Source organism: Euprymna scolopes, chromosome 2, assembly GCF_053919585.1.
Source record: "Euprymna scolopes isolate OS-2025 chromosome 2, ASM5391958v1, whole genome shotgun sequence".
Taxonomy (NCBI): Eukaryota; Metazoa; Mollusca; class Cephalopoda; order Sepiida; family Sepiolidae; genus Euprymna; species Euprymna scolopes.
The window spans coordinates 29,791,310-29,811,980 of NC_136483.1; the positions used below are offsets into that span (position 1 = coordinate 29,791,310).

At 29.8% G+C, this 20,671-nt stretch overlaps 1 protein-coding gene across 2 annotated transcripts in view; it reads right to left on the reverse strand.

Moving 5' to 3' along the window:
* Positions 1-9,029: 9,029 nt before the first annotated feature.
* The window catches only part of LOC145290427 (serine/threonine-protein kinase NLK-like), a 244,202-nt gene continuing 232,560 nt past the window's right edge, over positions 9,030-20,671 (reverse strand). The window contains exons 10-11 of one of the 2 annotated variants that reach the window (XR_013869317.1): positions 12,798-12,898; positions 9,030-9,404 (exon numbers count right to left, since the gene is read on the reverse strand). Coding sequence is in view for 1 of the 2 variants with exons in the window: in XM_080136487.1 (XP_079992613.1) it covers positions 9,350-9,404 (55 nt within the window). In the remaining variant the exon portion in view is untranslated. The remainder of the gene's footprint in view (positions 9,405-12,797; positions 12,899-20,671) is intronic. The other variant, XM_080136487.1, reaches the window with a different exon arrangement.

Here is a 20,671-nt window from a genome sequence, read left to right on the forward strand (position 1 = left end):
ACATCGAATCGTTTTCATCGATTCATTTGTATCATACAACTCCACCCCCCCACCAGATGATCATCTGTTATTTAAATTTGAAAAATCATTTCATTAAACATGCAGACTGAATGAATGCAACTTAAAAATATCGATTTTTGTTCTTTTCTTTCGATTATGAATTTAGAATTTTCTAACTTGGTGTTTTTTTTCTTCTCTCTTTCAGCAAACAAACGGTGGTTTACAAACTATATCCGATGACCTTATGTCACGATGATTATGAGGGACGTTTCAAAAGTAATGCCACTATTTTTTTTTTATTCCATCCAAATGGATAGAAAGGATTGTAAATTGTATTATGTTGACTTAACTCCTGCATTTATAACCTGAAAGTTTATTCTCTGCTGTATAAGTATGTATGGTGTGAGACTAAGAAAGCAACCTGTCATGGACACGTGTCAGAAGTAGAAATGCATCATTGAATTCCTGACAAAAGTGCATTGAGAATGGTGGTGACTATATTGAAAAATAAATTATGGAGCACAAAAGGCTGCTCATTTTAATGGTACCACTCCTATATGTAGCTCTTCAACATTTTGAGTAAAAAAAAAAAAAAAAAAAAAAAAAGAGGCTTTATTTTGGAAACTACTCTCATATAGCAGTAGTTGAATAAAAAAAATAAATCAATTTACACAAAAGATAACAGGAAGAGATGTCCTCTAAGGCTACGTATGAGGTTAAAAAGGTCATAGATTAAAAACAGTTTTGTTATTTCTCAATAAAAAAAGACAATTTCTATTTGATATACATTTTAGAAATGTTAAAACAAATCCATAATAAACAAAATCTATTGACGTATTTAATTTTTGGAATGATTAATATGAAAATGCAAATCTACTGTCCAGTATGGAGATTGAACTCCCAACCTTTAGGTTATGAGAGTTGTTTTCATTTATTCTGTCCTCCTACAACTTTGTCAGCTATTGTTTCATGCTTATTCAGATAAAGATATACACATATTTTTGATGTGTTAACTTTGTGTGTATCAACATTTATTAAGATGCTTATTTATATAAACACAAAGAGAATATCAAAAAGCTTACAATAATGATAAAGAAAAATATAAAAACAAATAAAAGATTTGTATATTTTTTTATTTCTTTATTTGCCAGACAAATTTTCTGACTTTTTTCACATGACGTCATTTTTTTTTGGTATTATTAAAATGCCATTTTTACATTTTAATCAGTTTTTGTTAAAAGAATTTTTATTCATTTTCTTTTCAAATCACTGTGCCGGTGGGGGGGACGGCAATTGAAAGGGATACATTCCCTTTCATTCATCTTTTTCCTTTGAAGACAGTTTTTTTTGTTTGGTTTCAAACACAGACGTGAACGTAATCGTTCACTCTAGCATTTGTAGGCACATTTCCTCATATTGCATCCTATAATTTCAAGATGGTCACCTTCATAGTTAATGATGACGAGGATGATGATAATTTAATTTTTTCTTTAAAAAGGGGGGGGAAAAATGGAGGAAAAAAAGATTTAAATAGAATTGTGAGAGACCATCTTACCTCTCCTCATCTTAAAAATGGTTTTGGTCACAAGTGCTATTTTATTTTATTTTTTTTAAATATTTTATTAATTTTTCTTCTCGACCTGAAAAACTTGAAACATTAAAAATATTTTCTTGCAGCATTTAGAAGTAAGTGAGATCCAGTTGGATGAAATTTAAAACAATATTCAATGAAGAGACAAAAACAGACAAAAATGAGAATGACAATTGGTTGGATATTATTTATGATGATGGTGACAAGAAGAAAGATGGCTGACAGCAATTCAACCCTTTTTAAATTGTAAAGGACTTATTGTGAATGATTAATTGAACACAAGTTGCTATTTTACCCATAGCTGGACGAGGGCAGGGAGTGCATACCTTTTCTTAAAAAAAATAGTGCATAAATGACCACAATAGATCCAATGGGGTTGAACCTGATATGGGTGGTTCCATAGGCCATGATGGCATTCATTGAAGCCAACCAAGCCTGAGATGGGTAGAGAGGTAGGGGAGCTCAGTGCAGTTAGAATTCAATATAAATACGAACCAAAAAAAAATCTTACCAGCAACCCGAGACGTCCTACAAAATGAATAAAGTAGAAAAGACCAAAAAATAAATTCAAAACAAAACCCCACAACAACCCATTTCCTTTGTACAAATATTTATGTACATATATTTTATTATTTTTTATTTACTTTTTCTCCCTCCAACAAATTTGACAAACCAAAAACATTTCCAACCTTATTAAATTAGTAAAAAAAAAACCCTGTTTTTCATTAAAATAATGCCCCGGAATATTCAGCAAAGTAGAATTTTAATTTTTAAATATTAATAAACATAAAAATTCAGTGTCACTAGTTTCATATAAACTTTTTAACACTGCCATGGAATATAAAAGGAGAAAGAGGTAATTGTGCAGAATAAAGTCCCACATTTTCTTCAAATAAGGAATATCAGTAAACTTTCAAATCCATAGCACTTAACATTTAACACATATTGCTCACGAAAACATTCAAGCATCGCAAGTGATTTGTGTTGCATCATGCAGGTTTCAAAAAGCATATCAAACACCCTTAAAACAAAATATAGTCCAACTTTAAACTATATTCTTAATCATTTGCCTTTAAATATTAATGAAAAACTGTAAAAAATTTCCTTAATTCAATTGACTAATGTAAAATAAATTACTTTTGTACTTGTTTAGCAAAACATTTAAATTGTTGTGCATACACATGTATTCATTTTCTACAGAAATATATTTAATATGATTACACACAAAACTTTAAGAGGACCCTACAGTTGACAATCACAAAAATCAAAATTCTGAATAATTCCCTTCTGACAAGAAAACAGACAGCCGACCAATTGATGTAATTTATGAGAATAAGTTTTCAACAACTTTGAATGTTTTATGCCCACATAATATTTGCTATGTTCATTGTCATATTTTAAACTTTTTTTTCAAAATCAAACTTATTAGCCACCAGTAAAAGAACTATTCACAAATTAGAATATCAGATTCAGAAAAAGAAATTTCCTTTATTATTTCTGAATTTTTATTTAAAAATCGGACTTTTTGTGAAAACTAAGGAAACTTTGACATCAGTAATCAAGAAAAACATTCGCTACATACGTATCTTAACTATTAAAGTTTCATAAACATTTGTGGCAATAAGAAAAATGATTCAACTTTCTTTAATCTTTTGTTTCCAGCGATGTACATATATTCATGTTCAATAAAGAAATTGGACAAAGAAATACACGTAATAGTTTGAAAGGCAGAATCTTAAAAGTTTTATAAAGCTAAACTCTTGCCTATTGATCATTTCTTCTGATGTGTCTTAATAACAGGGTTAAAATTAACAAAACGAAACAACTGTTTCGTTTTGTTAATTCTGTCATGAATCATTAGCCTATTCACTTAACATGAAAGAAAAAATATCAAAACAGAAAATTGTATAAAAATTAAAAGCTGAAAATAATTGAGCTGCCATTTTGAAACTGTCGCAGATTTTATTCTGGTTAGATTAACTTTTGTTTGTAGCATTTTTCTTTTTTTTTTTTACAAAATTTGCTATTTGGAGATATTTTTTTTTCTTATCCTGTTTAGTCAAACTTGTCGGAATGTAAATATTTTATCAATTTGTGCTGCAAGACATTAAAGTGTTCAAAATCCAACTGTATGACAAAGTGTATATCTGCATGCACCATCAAAAGAACCACACCAAGAATGCAGCAAATAAAAGGTCAAGAAGAATTTTCAAGCAAAGAAAATAAATGAGAAAGTTTAAAAAGGTTGCATATGTTTTTGGGTTTTGTTTTTCGATTTTTTTACATTTTTTTAGAAAATATATTTACATCCCACAATACACAAAGCAACTTAGTGAATTTCATTCCTCCTTGCATTGGTAACAAAACAAAAAATTGCAACTATTTTAGGCACTCATTAATAGGATGGAGGTTTGAAAAAAATGATTCTAAAATACAATGCTTGGATGGGAAGGAAGGAGGGGGGTTCTAAATCAAAGGAAAAACCCTGAAATATGTTAAAGTTTGAAAGTATGTTGGTATCATGCCAAAATAAGTCTGATTAACATTTTTGAAATGAAGACATGTTGACATATTTGTGTTTGATTCCCTTCAACACATTGACCCATTTAATCGGTTTGAACATGACTGTAATAGTATGTCGACAGTTTTTCAGTTAGATATTGCGTTTATACATTTAACTTTTAAAACCAAACATAGCAGATTCATTTGTGTGCTGAAGATTGACTTCAGTGAAACACATAAGTTAGTCACCCGTGTTTTGTAGTGGACTACAGAGACATGCGAAATGTGTCAAGTCATGTCCATCCTGGAATAAGAGCCAAATTAAAGTTAACACAGGTGAAAACTTCAAATTTCTGCACAAATGAGAAAGTGGCACAAAAAGAGACATTTTTCTGTTGACATCCTTGTGTGAAATATTGCTACAGGCTCTGATTAAAAGAGGCTGTCGATTTCAAGACATTTTTTTCTCAATTTTATTTCATCTAGTCCATAATGATATCAGACCAAAGTCCCCAGATTTTTTCTCATTAGATGTTTAGAAACTTGACTAAAAAAGAACAGAAAAGAAACACTGACTCCATTAACAGTTAAACCTTACTAAAAGCTGTTTAAAGTCATTGAATTGGTGCAAATCCCTGTCATAAGATGGCAAATATCAAAATGGAGTTTTAGATAAATATTTGGTCTATGTGATCACTTTTCTGCAAATATAACTATTAAAAGTTTATACTTTTTGAATAATTGATTTTCTGCATCGTTTTCATTTGTACATAGTAAGGAATTTGTTGAGGGAAGGGCTCTTCGTTTTTCCATTCAAATATTAGTGAACAGTAGAAAAGTCATATTACATCCATTCCAGAAGTTGTATCAACAGAAGAGCAGATATTTGATGAAGTACAAAAAAGAAATTGTTCCAATTTTATAGTTTTTAATGTCTTCCCCCTCGCCTCCCTTATTATTACAGAGTCCCTGAGACAATTTATATACACAACTCCTAAATCAAAATCCATTACATTTACCAAATCCTTGAGGAAATATAATCAATACAAAATGGCAGAGGATACGTACAGGAATTGCAGACAATGGAATTTCACTGGAGAAAAAAAAAATTCTGTATACTCTTTATCAAGTTTAAAGTCACAATCTTGGCTTTAAATATAGTTATTTCCCCTTGTGTATGGCGTTTAGTCATTAATTGACCCACTCGCTTCATTTAAAAAAAATAAAATAAAATAAAAGTTATTTATCCTCAAGTAAAATAGATTTTTACAATTATATTTCTTATATTGACTTTGTATAGCTTTAATATCAGTTTTTTGTATGAAATTATACAGGACAATAGTTAAAACAAAATCTTTAAGTCTAAATGCAACATATAGACAGCGTATCTCTGCAAAATTTGACATTTTTTGAAATGTGAACATCTAAGCAACTATGTGTCCAAGGCAAACAAGAAATTGTTTTCATGTTGAAAAAAAATAAAAATAAATAAATATATAAAATACTTAAAGAAATTCAAAGATGCAGATCCATTCTTTCTGCTCAAATACGACAATTTTACAGTATGGATCATCTGAAATTCTTATACTATATTTCTCAAGATCGTTTTAAGAAACTGACAATGGCAGTTTTCTTGCATCCAATCTCATTAACAATAAGATGTTAAGATCTCATTTTTGTAAGATAAAAACTTATCAGCTCCAAACAACTTTAGTTTTTGTCATACTTTTGACCTAATTTCATATTTCTCATTAATCCTAACTATGCAAAAGGAGTAGTTTTTTTTATTTAAATTTTTTAATTGTCCTTAATATTTTGGTGAGCAGTGTGTGAATTGTTTTTTTTTTTTTTTGTGGATACGCATGTACACATAGACAAATACCATATTAAATGAACAGTTTATAATTATTCGGGTTGAGAACATAGAAAATTCATAGAGAAAAATAAAATCAGAACAAGACTTGAAACTACTTTAAGTGTTGCATTCATCTGCTGTATTTAATGACTTTTCAAAAGTTTAATAATGCGTAACGCATCTCACATTGTGGCTATTTTTTGTTTTTACATTATTTTACTGTTTTAGTTCCAAGTATGCCTTAGAAATATTCTAATGCTCAAATGGAGCAATCAAATTGCCAAGAAGTCAGAGACCAAACTAATCAACAGGTAGAAACATCAAGAATTTGGAAATATCTATGCCGGCTCGGACATACCCCAATATTAGAGAGAATTGTGTTCCAATGAACTCCTGTTGAAAAAAAGGACCAAAAATGAACTGGAAGTACACAATCAAGAGAGATCTGATTGCAGTAGCAAGAAATTGGAGTGATGCTGTGGATCTGGCTTCAGTTTGAAAACAGTCATACTTTGATTGCCTCATGCGTCACAGGATGAAGTTCTTAAGTTTCAAGGTCATCATACCCGAGCAATGGAAACAAGCTCTCATTGTGTATCAAGTTATTTCAAAGGTTTCCAATAATTTCTAACAACTAAATGTCGATCATTGCTGACTCATTGGGATTAGCTATAAGCCTGGCAAAAATACTATGACTGATAGAATAGGCTAAAGTGTGTTACTTGGCATCTTGGTTAATTAGTTTCATCAGTCTAGGAAGACAACTCATCTAACAAAGAAAACTGATCTCAAATCTTTCCTTCAATACAAATTCATAGAAAAAAACTGAGAGTAAACCATAAGTAAAACAAGACAATTTGAGGTTGAATACAAAAACGTTCTCGCAACTGCTATAATGACAATGGAATTATGTGTATTGGAACTTGTCTTTACAATGAACCATTCCAACGACATGGAGAGATGGTGGAACGGCTGCGTAAGTAACAGCTTGCTTTCCACATTTACATAATCAGGAATTTTGTGCTTAGACGAAAAGATGGCAATAAGAATTTTATCAAATCTATTGTGTATGTATCTGTGTAGAATGAACTGATAATTAAGGGAACATTTGTCTTCCTAGCACAGTCGATAATTATAAATGATTCATTTAATTTATGATAATTCATTAAAAAACAGCATTATAGTGTATGGATGAACATTGATTATTTACTTTTCTAGAAAAGAATAACAAATGTTTTGAATATAAAGAATGAAAACATCTGGTTTGATCAATGATCATGTTGCCTGGTAAGGGAAAATAAAATGAATTGTTTAAGCTGCAGTCAGAATTCAAATTCACAAAAAAAATAAAGAGTTGGGGAGAAGGGTATAGGTAATATAATATGCAATGAGATGCTCACTTCGTGGGAATTATGAAGAGAAAAAAAAAATCAAATTAAAAAAAAAATCTGTATGATTGGCAACAAGTTGTATAGAAACAGATGTATTTTAGTTTTTCCTGAGTTGGTAAATTATCTTCACTTCCATCTTAGAATGTAGATGAAAAAAGAGACAGAAAAAAAAAAGACAGAAAAAAAAAAAGACAGAAAAAAAAAAGACAGAAAAAAAAAAAGACAGAAAAAAAAAAGACAGAAAAAAAAAGACAGAAAAAAAAAAAGACAAAAAAAAAAGACAAAAAAAAAAAGACAGAAAAAAAAAAGACAAAAAAAAAAAAGACAGAAAAAAAAAAAATGAGGAAAGAAACAAGATGTCATCTTTGGTTTAATATTTCCCATGTTTCTTTTCTCCCTTAAAGCAATCATTTGCTTTTTTGTTTGTGCAACCCCAAGAAAGTCAAATGGGCCCACCTGAGAAAATTACTTAATGAAAATAAATACAACGGGGGGGGGGGGGGGTAAATTGCTTTCATTAACATGTGAATAAAGCATTTATCGTTTTTTCGCTGCAAAATTCAATGTTTTCAAATTTTTTTCTTCAAATTTCAAAATCAAAGACACAGCAATAAAATTTCGAAAATTACTTTTTGCTGTTCAAGAAATCAGAATACAAATGAAAGCGTATTTGCATATTTAAGTTCATCTGTAATTCCTTCAAGAAAAATCTCCAAGCAAGTGAAGCAAAAGGCAGAAAGATATTGGGCTGCAGGGATGGGGGGAGGGTAAGTAAATGGAAACACAAAAGCAATGAAAAGAGATGCAGGACCAAATTCATCAATTTTTTGTTTTTCAAGAAAAGATGAAGTTGTTTTAGAAAAAAAGATCTGTAGTGAAGTTGGCTTCATTTATGGTGACCTCCATCTTTCTCTGCTGATTTCAAGAGACTGAAAAAAGTTAACTTGATCCATGGTGATTTCAACATCTTTAGCAAATATGTTTCTCCCACAATCTTCAGAAAATGCTTTTTGTATAATAAACGAAAGGCATTTTATAGAAATGTCCAGCAAGAATAAAGACGAAACAGTATCATATGGAAAGGTGTCCGTGATGAGCCATAGATATTACAGTCAATTGCTTTCATAGAGGTAGGATATCTTTAGGGTTGATTTATACCCACGAGAGAGTAATTCTTTCTTTTAGAATTAAGCAAAATAGTTTATCATATATATATATATATATATATATATATATATATATATATATATATATATATATATATACATACATACACACACGTACGCAAAGACTTTTTTTGTTATTAGAGAGAAGGTATTGTTTTCGTTGTTTGTTTTTATTTTTAGGGGAATCACTTTTGTTTTTGTTAGATGGTAGGTAATATTTTGCTGGAAAATTTTACTGTGCAAAGATTTCGAATTGAAAATGGATTGACTTTCAGTATTAAAGGTATGAACTTTTGTTCTTACTCTTTTCCATAGAAAAAATTAGAAATGACAAGCAGTGTGCATGTGTGCTAATTATTATCTTACTCAGATGGAGATGAATCTAATATTTTTAATCAGCCCGCTTCTTAATCATCAAGTTATTTAAAAAAATTTTTTAATCCTTTCTGAATCTCTAACATTATCTGGGACACACATTTGATAATGCTGGATTCGTTTTGTAAGTCTGTAAAAGATTCATTGGGTACTGTTAATTGAACAAAAGTTGCTATTTTATTCATAATCAGGGAAAATTACTGATTTATGCCTTTGTCAAGTGGATTAGCTTGCAATTATATAGTCAGCAATTATATGCATGACACCAACTCTGCACCTCCTGATAATTTTCAGTAGGTTTGGTATCTGTACATGTTCAAAAACCTTACAGGCTCATTTTTAGGGATTTATACTCCCTCCTGTATTACCTGCGAGAAGGGAGGAGGTGACATCTTTCGTCATTCTCTCTCTCGTGAACCGTGTATCAAGAAAGCCAACAATCGTTCTTCTAAATTTCCAGAATGTCAGATTAGTCCCATAGATGAGGAGATGGTGGCAATTCCGATGTTTGGGCAACTTGTGAACTGGAAAATAGAAATAAGAACCTTTGAGCACAGATTTGTTAAACTCGGTATTTAAAATAAAAACATTTTTTTCAATTTAAAGTTAAAAAGACTACAAAGATGACCTGGACAAAAGTGCTTGAATGACCGATACATGTTAGTCACTCAGAAAACCGAGTTTCATCGATCATTTCTTTCTATATTAGAATTGGTTTGTTACATTTTCAAAAGAAATCTATAGACATGGTCATGTGAGAAAGAAAATTTTTATATGACAGAAATATTAAAAAGGAAATGTTTTTATTACTTCTAACCTCTGCTAAAAAACTATGAAAAAAATTATACAAAATTTAATATTAAATGAAAAGCCTATATCTTCAGTAAACTAATGCTAGAACCTAAAACCAAGATAGCAGTTCAACATGGTAATAATTCTGTACGAGACAGATTTTTTACAGGAATGTTATCTCACAAGAAAACAAGTATTTAAGATGCTGCTCTAAATAATACAAGAAAAAACCCATAGAAACAAATGAAAACGACATTGTTAAAAGTTGAACATTTTTTCATAGAAGAGTGTATGACCAATCTTATTGTGAAAAAATTCAAAAAGAAACCATTTTAAATTCAACAGTTGATTATATTAAATAATTATATTCCAATTAAATTCAACAGTTGATCATATTAATTATATTCCAATTATTCAAACTACTATTCTCATCTTGAGGATTATTTTCACATTTTGGCCAATGTAACCTCCAACCTTATTTAGATTTAGGTATCTTGTTGAATTCAGTAAATTTGCTGTTGAATTCAAGAATCTGCATTTCAAATAGATCCTTTATTTAATCCAGAAGTAGCATGTTCTTGTTCTGTCAGCCATGACTGGGTAGAAGTTTTAATTCACAATTCTTTGTATAGCTTGTACTGAGGATGTAACCTTCAAAAGAAGGTCACATAGCACTTTATCCATTACACCATGGGCTCTTATAGACAATTCTAGTATGAATTTTGAGAGCTTTACATCTATTCTTGTTTTTATCAAATGTACAATCTCATTTTTTATTAGTTTGGCAAGATATACCTAAGGAATTTGAGGTTATGTTGGTCAAAACATTGTTTAGATAACTTAAGACAAGAACAGTAGTTCGAACAATACAATTTATCACTAATAATCTCAAAAATTTGGAATTAAAGAAAAGATGCTTTGAATTAAATGAGGAATAATGATACCTGCCGTTTCATAATTGAGGGCAGTTCATTCAGGTTTGGCTGCGCCAGAGGAGATAAATTTGGGTGTCACATAATTTAGTCAGTGTTCATGTTTGATGTCCTTGTGTAAGGACATTTATGAAAAAGATTTTATCAGAACTGTATGATGCTAATGTGACATAATATGAAACAAATTTAGTGCTTAAGCTTAACAGGGATGGCTGCCTAGATAATTCCATAGTCATGTCAGTATCCATTAAGACATTTGTGTATTTCTTTTTAATGTACTTAAAAAACAAGTTATATTGATTATTATACCAGTGTTTTTTTTATGAGGAAACTGAAATCCTCTCTAAAAAATGAATAAAAGAAAATGTTTTTATTATTTTTGTTCCAATTAATAGTTAATATTAATCATCACTAACAAATTCATGAAAATATAAAGTCAACATTTTTTCATATGCTGAAACATTTCTCATTCTAATACATACTTCCAAATAATGACTTTTACAAATGCTTACTTGAAGTGCACAGGATGCATCACATCTAACATACAATTTGCTTCAGTTTATATAATTTCCAAATTATATAATTTCCAAATTATATAATTTCCAAATTATTGAATTTCCAAATTATTGAATTTCCAAATTATTGAATTTCCAAATTATTGAATTTCCAAATTATTGAATTTCCAAATTATTGAATTTCCAAATTATTGAATTTCCAAATTATTGAATTTCCAAATTACTGAATTTCCAAATTACTGAATTTCCAAATTATTGAATTTCCAAATTATTGAATTTCCAAATTATTGAATTTCCAAATTATTGAATTTCCAAATTCAGTTTATATAATTTACAAATTATAGAATATTTTTAATCCTTCTTGATGCTATTTTCACCATTTTGAACTTCCTGCTCTTCTAAATTGAGCTTAGTGTCTGTCCTAGCTTAGCAGCTCTGAAGCTTAAATTTTGTAGATCTGCCACTGTACAATCGGTATTGTTGCAACATAGAGTACCTCCAAAATGTGTTGATATGCCACAAATAAAAGACAATACTAAATTTTGGATTGTTACAAATGTACAAATTCTTTTCAGATAAGAAGATGTCACTTATTGTCACAATTCCATCAACACGTTTTTCCATTCAGATATGGTTTCATTTTCGAAATTTGATAAAAAATAAAAAAAGGAAACGTTTTCTAAAACGATTTTTTTCTAAACAGACTTATGCAATCAAGGTTTATCTGCAAACTAATTCTTAGTAATGTCTAACCTGAATATAAATGGTTTGTAATAGAAGAGATATTTTTTCTGTTCAAATAGTGATACACATATTTGTTTTTGTTTCTTAAAATAATTCTTGGTGATAAAAATTTGATTCTAATGTTTTATGTAGATTTGGTTTATTATGTAAACAGGTATTAGTCCTAGTTTTAATAAAAAAAGTTTGTTTTGTTTGAAGATTTTAAATTTGAAGTTTTCTTTTGAAAATGAGTGTCAATGGTGACCATTTATAATGTTTACATGAGACCAAGTCAAATTTATCAATTGACAAAACTCGAGAAATTAAATCACGATTTGGCCTTCAAAAGAAAAGTTTGCCAGCTTCAATTTGAAAAACTTAAATAAAAAAAAACAAAAAAACTTTACAATAACTATTTTCACTAACACTTGAAACATAACTTTTTTGAATAATACAAAACTAGAATCGTATTTAAGGTATTTATTTAAGACAGTTATTTAGTCACCATGTTTGTGTGTGTGTGTATATATATATATATATATATATATATATATATATACACACACATATACACACACACAGAGCGTTATTTACAATTTTCAGACTTGTTTATTCATCTTTGTTTTTATCATGATGCTTCAACCACTTTGCTCTTCTTTAGGTGGATTGTGTTAACCTCCACAACCATCATGGAATTCCAAATCTGACATACACATCTAAAAAACACCAAAGGGCGGAATGGCTGAAACATTGTGATAAGTAAGAGGAGGAAACAAGTCAGAAAATTTATAAATAATGAAAATTCCTCATGGAAAGAATAGACAAAGTATTTAATATATATATATATATATATATATATATATATATATATATAGAATATATGATTGTGTACATATATATAGTTGCATATACTATTAAAGGAATGGAGATGTGGCTTTTAAGAGTCACCACTCACCATTAACCCAAGTTGGTGCACATCATAACAGGTTTGCACCAATTCAATGTGGTTAAGCAGCCAGTGTATTGATGGGTCTCTGGTGGGCTGGAGACTTGATGCTACAAAAGATATATGGTTGTATAAATTATACTTGGAAAATTACCCAGGGACAAAAAGAGATAAAAATATGTAACATTATTATTATATAAATGTAATAGAAAGTTTAAGGAATTTTAAAAATATTTAATAAAACACTATCACGACAAAAAATTGAAAGATTTATAAATACAAAAAGACAAAAGCAAAACACAGAATTAAATGGATAAACTTATTAAATGAATGCCATAGAAATTCCAGTTGTTTTCTTAATGGAACGCAATTTTACAAAATTCCAAATTTCAAGAAATTTCATTTTATTGTAAAAGTTATATATTCATATTTAATTTAAAATTATTTGTAATGTTATTTTTTATAGAAAAAATATTTCACTTAAAAACAAATTGTACCACTATGTTTGGTGATTTTTTAATTTTTTTGTCTCATGAAAATTTTGATTTTATTTTTTTTCAACTAAAAATTTCTAACTTGAAAAAGAAATCAGTTGTCATTTGCTTCTTATTTTCATACACAAAGAAAACTGCATTACTACTACTACTACTGCACTAAGGTTGACACAATTACGTTGCTTTATCTCATGCACATTTTGGTATTGTTTCAGTCATGCTAATGCTAAGGGAAGAAGAAGCAGAATTATATCGATTGTTACGATTGCTATCAAAACTTACAGAATTGCTGATTATCATTTTCTTTGGACGATTGTTCATGGCAGCAATGATATTTCTACTCGCCTTTTTCAGCTGAATATGGTTCAACTATATTTATAGTGATTTTGTTTCGTTATTTGTATTTCAATATCATGCATGCTGATAGCATTGGCATAGTTAAATCTTACAAACCGATAATTGATATTTAATTTTTAAATTAATATATTCTTGTGCAGAGCTTGGAATTAGAAATCATGACATCAACATTTTCTTTATAAACCATTCAGATTTTTATAAATCCCTCCCAATACTTTTTGCATTATTTCTTTTTAGTCATTATCATGTTTCTGTACACAATACATATGAAGAGCAGAAATGACAGTCTAAATACTTAACATTGATGAGAACAAGAGTGCAGAGATGAACAATGTAAAAGAACAATAAATCCGCATAAAAAAAAGTCATAATCAAGTAATATGAAATCTTGCATTTCTTTTTCTCATTTAAAGGTTGAAAAGAAAATAGAAGTTTAACATTTTTTTTCTTTAATTTCCGTTTTTTAGTAATGAGTCATCACTTATCAAGACCTAAAGCCATTCGAGGACCTTAATGAGATGGATTGAAAACGATGAAATACAATCTTATGACATATGAGGACGGTTTATGACAAGTGTTTATTAACTTGATTATGACTTATTTGAAGATAACCTGGTTGTAATCCTCCGGGAAGTTAGAAGCAAGAATAAATATCGAGACCTTTCGGAGATCAGGAAACTAGTAGCATTATCTAGAGTTTATTTTGAACAATTCTATAATGGCAAACTGGGGTCTCATCAGATCCAGGTTTTGTGGCATATCCAAGAGAGGTACTATTTTACGCCACAGATAGAATCTAAGACAGGCAGAGGAAGGTCAACTAAGCCACTCCACTCTTGAACCATCGGATGTCTTACCATCGGATGTCTTAATAGGCATCTCTGACAGGGGTTTACTTTAGATTATCAGAGGATAGATATACTATTGCTTAGTTTAATCATATGGCAGAAAAAAAAAATGAAATTGGGCTTGCAATTATTGACACAACTTCATTATAAAAATATACACAGTATTGTCCTGATAGATACACTTATGACCTGCATGTGTCATTCCATATTGGATTTAGACCTTTAAATATGACAACAGTTTTTATTTATATTGTATTTCATTTTATTTTATTTTTTCAATTTATTTAATCATGAATCAAATAACAGGTTTTATCTCTGGACCTTTACATTAGATTCTCCACTCTCACTCTTCCCTATTAAAAGGGTTTGGAAGGATTATGTTGTCTCACTGCTGAACTGTTACTAACTGAATTCTATCTATCTCCTAACATGCGACTCCTCTCCACCAGTAAAAATGTACCAACCAAAATTAGAATTAAAACAATCTTTTTCAAGATTAAATCAGCTTATTTTGCTAGAAAAAAAATAAACCAAAACAGATTTATGCTACAGCTTATCCTGGTCATAGCACCAAATTAGAATATTGTTGGATAGTAATCATATCAGTGGTTTTATCTGGTCACTCTACATGAACTTAAGTCATCTAACTGCAGAACTTTAAATTAATATTAAATTTATCTAGTTTAGTAAAGTATCATTTCCAACTGGTAGACTGACCGACAGAGCATCTTATATGAATGCATCTAAAATATATATTCTTTATATAAATTTTACATAAAAGTCACTACCTGTCAAGACCCAAAGACCATTCAAGAATAAGAGGGAATGAGTGTAAAGTGGTCACTTAAATGACAGTGTAGTGATCGTTAGTGGTAGAAATTAGGTAGAATTTGATTTTGAGGGAGGGAACTTATTTACATTGAACTTGAAGACAACCATGTTGTAGTTAGCCGGAAAGTAGGCCAGTGGAACAGAGTTCCACGGGTGGGAAGTTCAAGAAAAAAAGCTTTGTTCATGAAATTTGTATTTAGATCTAGACACAGAGAGTGAGGGAAATTGTAGATAGTAGTTGTAGGTAGACAAGTGCTTATTGTAAAAGTTTTGCAGGAGGGAGTGTAGACTGGAACTGAGATGAAAATATAGCCGGGACAGATTCGCAATGTTTCTTCTGTGGGAAAGAGGTCACATGGAGAACAGGGCATCACTTACTAGGTTTTGAAACCAGTTTGGAACTTCGTTAATACAGGATTATAATATATATATATATATAACTAGCTCATTTTGCATAATGAATACAATGTTCACTAATTGGTTCAATCTTTGGTCAAGTTATACCAAAACAAATACACAAAAATACTTGATGCCACCTTGCTAAACTCTGAGCATTATAAGATGAGGATAAAGAGTAAGAAAAGAATAGCACCCTTCATTACATCTCGGTGTAGTAGCTTATGAATAAGAAGCCTTCAGGTTGCCCTTGACTATAGTCGAACTACTTATATTTCAAATGTTGAATATGCTAACTAGTTTTAAATAATGATTATTTTCGATGTGGATGTATTTAGAATCGTTCAAGGATGTGCTAGAAGAGAGACCTGTCTGGTGAGGTTAAAAATACAATAAATCAAAATATGGGAACAGAATGAAAATTTCAAAATTAGTTAACTTAGAAATGAGTTGAAAAGACAAACATTGCATAAGTACAAGTCTTTTTCCTCTTCCTTCACTGTCAACTTTATGCTAGACCGAAATAAAAAAAAACAAAAAAACTGAACGGCCAAATATGAATTATCTTAAAGTTGCTTTTATTCGAGTTCGGGTTAGTTCCAATCAGCCAACAAAAGCTTTCGTTGTTATATTCAGTTTAACATTTGTTTTACATGCTGGCAATGGCTACATCTCCACCATGTGAGAGGATTAGAGTGACTGGCCGTCAGCACAATGGAAGATATGAAGATATAACATCTTTAATTGAATGCAACCAATTATATATAGAAGACATTTTAAAACAAGCATTGTTGAAAGAAACACCTCATATTAGCAGTGTTAATTTTTCTAGGAAATTTTTCTAGGAAAATATTTTTCTCAGATTTTGAGAAAGATTACACGTCCATAAATGTACAACTTATATAAGTTGTTGATTTTCTTTTAACAAAAATTGCTTGAATGAATATTTGCTGCCTATATTATGAATAAATGATAAAAGCCTATATTCCAAATTTCATGATGTTGACCATCTTACAATTTATTCCTTTATTTCAGTTGACACTTACAATTCTTATATCTATAATTAGTTATAGATTTTGGAAAAAAAGGATTCCAGCAAAGTGCTCTATTATATGTTTAAAAGAATATACAAATTAGCTAGATTATTTGCAGTTGAATGCAATTCCAGTATCCATATATAACAAAGTTGTATTTTCTTTTTAAATCAATAGAAAAAAAATGGGGTTTAATATGATTATCATATATATTTATATATATATATATTTAATAAAAATTTAAATATTAAATATTTTACACACACACACACATATATATATATAAAGCCCGAATTATACCAAACCAATAAAAAGGCAAGCTTAAAAAGGAATTTCAGCTGAACATGAACTATAAATATCAAACAAGGATAGGAGGTTGGAAGCAATCTCTGATTCGAACAAAACAATTACCACCAACTGAAACTGTACAACATCAATGCCAGGAGTAAAACTGAGAACCTTAAAATAGTGAAGGGGAAACTGAGACAGAAATAATGCAGAGGTCATTCAAACAATTGCTTGGGAAAACAGGTTTTCAAATTTGGGAAAAGAGCAAGCAGATATTTGCAGACATTCACGTTTTATATTGCCAATAAAATATAGAAACATTCAACATTAATTATATTAATAATATTAAATTATTAAAAAAAAAATTCATGAATTACACAGATGTAAATGTATTTTATTTCAGGTCACAAAGTAAAAGACATAGCTCCCCTGCCTTGTCAATGAATACCCAATTTTTTTTTCTATCCTTAATTATTACTATGTTTTTTTCAACTTCATCACTTAAGTAAATATCCTTGCGCTTTGTCACAAATAGAGCTGACAACTATTTTTATTTATTAAAACTTTTTTTTTTTTTTTTGAATAATGCAGTTTGAATCAACTTTCATTATTCTCTCCAAGTCTTATTACCTAAGAATTCAAGCCTATCATTACGATGAAAACCCTTTAATCGTTTTATTAGTTTAGTCGCTTCCCTTTTTAATATATTCCGATTCACATGCCTAACTGCTCAGAATTGAATATAGCATTCTAGATGGGGTTTGATTAAAGTCTTAAATATTCTATCAAGAACATCTGCCCCCCCCCCTTCAAATATATTGGTTCATCTAGTTCTTATGAATGCATTTCTAACATTTAAATGAGTCAAAGTTTTTAAGAATCTTCATCACTTAATTTCTAAATTATATAGATGAGCTATTTTGAGGTGCTCACATCCAGAAAATGGAAATTCAAGTGCAGTGCATACGCACAGATTGACTTAAATATGCAAAACAATCAAATCTAGAACTTTCTATTAAAGTGTCTTAAAGATTCCACAAATTAATGGCTAAGAAGATAACCACAGGTAAAACCACAACAGAATTCCATGACACAGTATGCAAATGAGGTAACCTCGTGCATGCAAATCCCATCTCAACCACAGCAAATGTTGGGAAAAATAGTACTTCATGATGATCGTGTTGATATGCTAAGCATCGTGTGAAAATCAACATTAACTCGTATCATCAGTTAAAATGTCTGCAATGCAATATGAAGCTACTGACACTTTTGCGAAAAACAAAGTGCTCAAATCTTAACCCATTTTTCATCGATGCAATCAAAAGATGGACTATCAATTTCAAACATCAAAACCAACTTTGCTTATTCTTCATTTTCCAACAACAGCGCTACAGCTCTGTTATGACATGCTGAACACAGACTCAATCATCATCACTAACAACTACAAGGCAGCATCGAATGCCAACGGTATCTAACCTAGACTGCCACGCTTTCCTCCCATGCTCATATAAAATATATCTATATATAGTATGCTGAGGCATTGTATTCATATGAACATTACCACTTTTCATACCCATTTGTAAAAAGTGAGATTGTCCAATCATCAAAGATAAAATGCAGAGAAGTAACTAAGAATTAGCTAATGTTACTGCCTGCCAAAGATAAAAATTGTACCCATTTCAAACTGAATTGTTCTAAATTCGAATGTACTATCATAAAATTGTCATTTCTTTTTTAAAACAGTTTTACAACATATTTTATACATCGAGTTGTTACCATTTAAAACAAGTAAATTCGTTATCTTTAAACTATATTGTTACAATATATAAACGAAAAAGTGAAAAAGTTTGTATGCTAAAATATATTTAGCTGACAAATATTTTTATGCTAAGGAAGGAAACATAGGTGATCAATCATGGAATTTCCACCGAGTCCTGCTAGTTTAAATTCAACCAAACTGGCTAATTCTCTCAATGTATTAGGAATTTATCTCCCTTTAATTGACCTTTCATGTATAACAGGTCATATATATATGCAGCTACAACAAGAAATTGACACTTCTTCACATCAATGCTAATTGTCTTTTTATGTTTTCTACTGATTTAGCATGGCTCGCAATAAAGTGAATAATAATTACAATTGGGGAAATAAGTCTAATCAAGTTTTATGCAAAAAGTTGGTAATGTTCAAGTGGAAAAGTTAGAACAGCATATCTGGTGGTCATGCTAGGTAAACAAAAATTGCAATGGAAATGCATATGTGTTCACAAATAGAAAGGATGAAGGGCGAGGGTAGAAAAGAGCATAGTAGCAACAGCTATTATGAGACATTGTTTTAAAAGCTTGCCAGTATTTGCTAACAGTGATCACTTTTTGTCCAAGGCCAACAATAATTTGACAGTTAGTAAAGAATTAAAACATGAAAACGTTTTTGCAGTGAAAGTGAAAAAAAAATAACAAAAAGATGGCAAGGCAAACAACTACACATTCAATAAGACAATTGTTTAAAACATTTAAAAAAACAAAACAAAAAAAACTTAAATGATAAAATAAATTAATAAAGGGTTTTAAAAAATATAGAAAACAAGAATTAAAATCATGAAATATAAGCAAAATAATAAAAAGTTGGACTAACATTTGAATAGTAACCAAAAATTTTGTATACTAAATATTCTTTTTAACAGTAACTTATAGCAATTTGAATCATACATATGAAAATGCTGAAATAACATTTAATCCTTAAATTTTTAATGTTTGATTGTTCGGGATGAAAGGGAAATGGGTCTGATTTGCCTTCTAACATTTTTTACAAAATGAGAAAATTAAAAACGTTTTGAATTTTTATTAAAAGCTGGGATTACTTCCCTTGTGGCATATTATAGAGTTATTTACCTTGTCCAAAGCCATTTTAAAATCGCCATCATAACAAGATTTTTCCAGCAGTTTATGTGTAGGATACAAATTGCTAAATATTTTAATCAGAAACAAAATTATCAGATGAATAGCATTTCTTCTGTCATTTTAGACTAGAAGTGAATTCTACGTTTTTTTTTTTTTTTTTTTTAATTTTTTTGCTTATAATCTTGTGAAAATGAAGATCCTGCAATGTGCACCCCTTTTTTGGTCATCACAAAAAACAATGCATTCGATACAAATGATCATATTAAAAACAAACGCTTACAAAAAGTGGGGACAAATGTTGAAAGTATGAAAAAAATGATGTGGAAAATGCGGAATACAAGCAGATGATAAACATGGGATTACAAAAAGACGAAAAGAAAAAAAGACAAAACAAATTGGCAAAGTATGAATAAGGAGACTTAAATTTAAAAAAAAAATTTGAGACTGAAAGTAAAAGCATTTTTTTTTTTTTAAAAGATTTTCCACTGCTGGTGTTATGGCCGCTTTTAGATTAGTGTCAGTTTTTTTCATATCAGTTAATTTTTAAGAAGAGAAAAATACCCAAGCAACACTAATTATCCTAGGTATGAGATAAAATAGTATGCAGAAAGTGGGAAGATTTATATGCTGGGTATGAAAATACGCAAGAGTTGAGTAAGCTCACTGAGGCCGAGAGGACCCCTAGTCTTTATCTAAGTATCTCCATAGAAAATTAACTCTACATAAAGTATATAA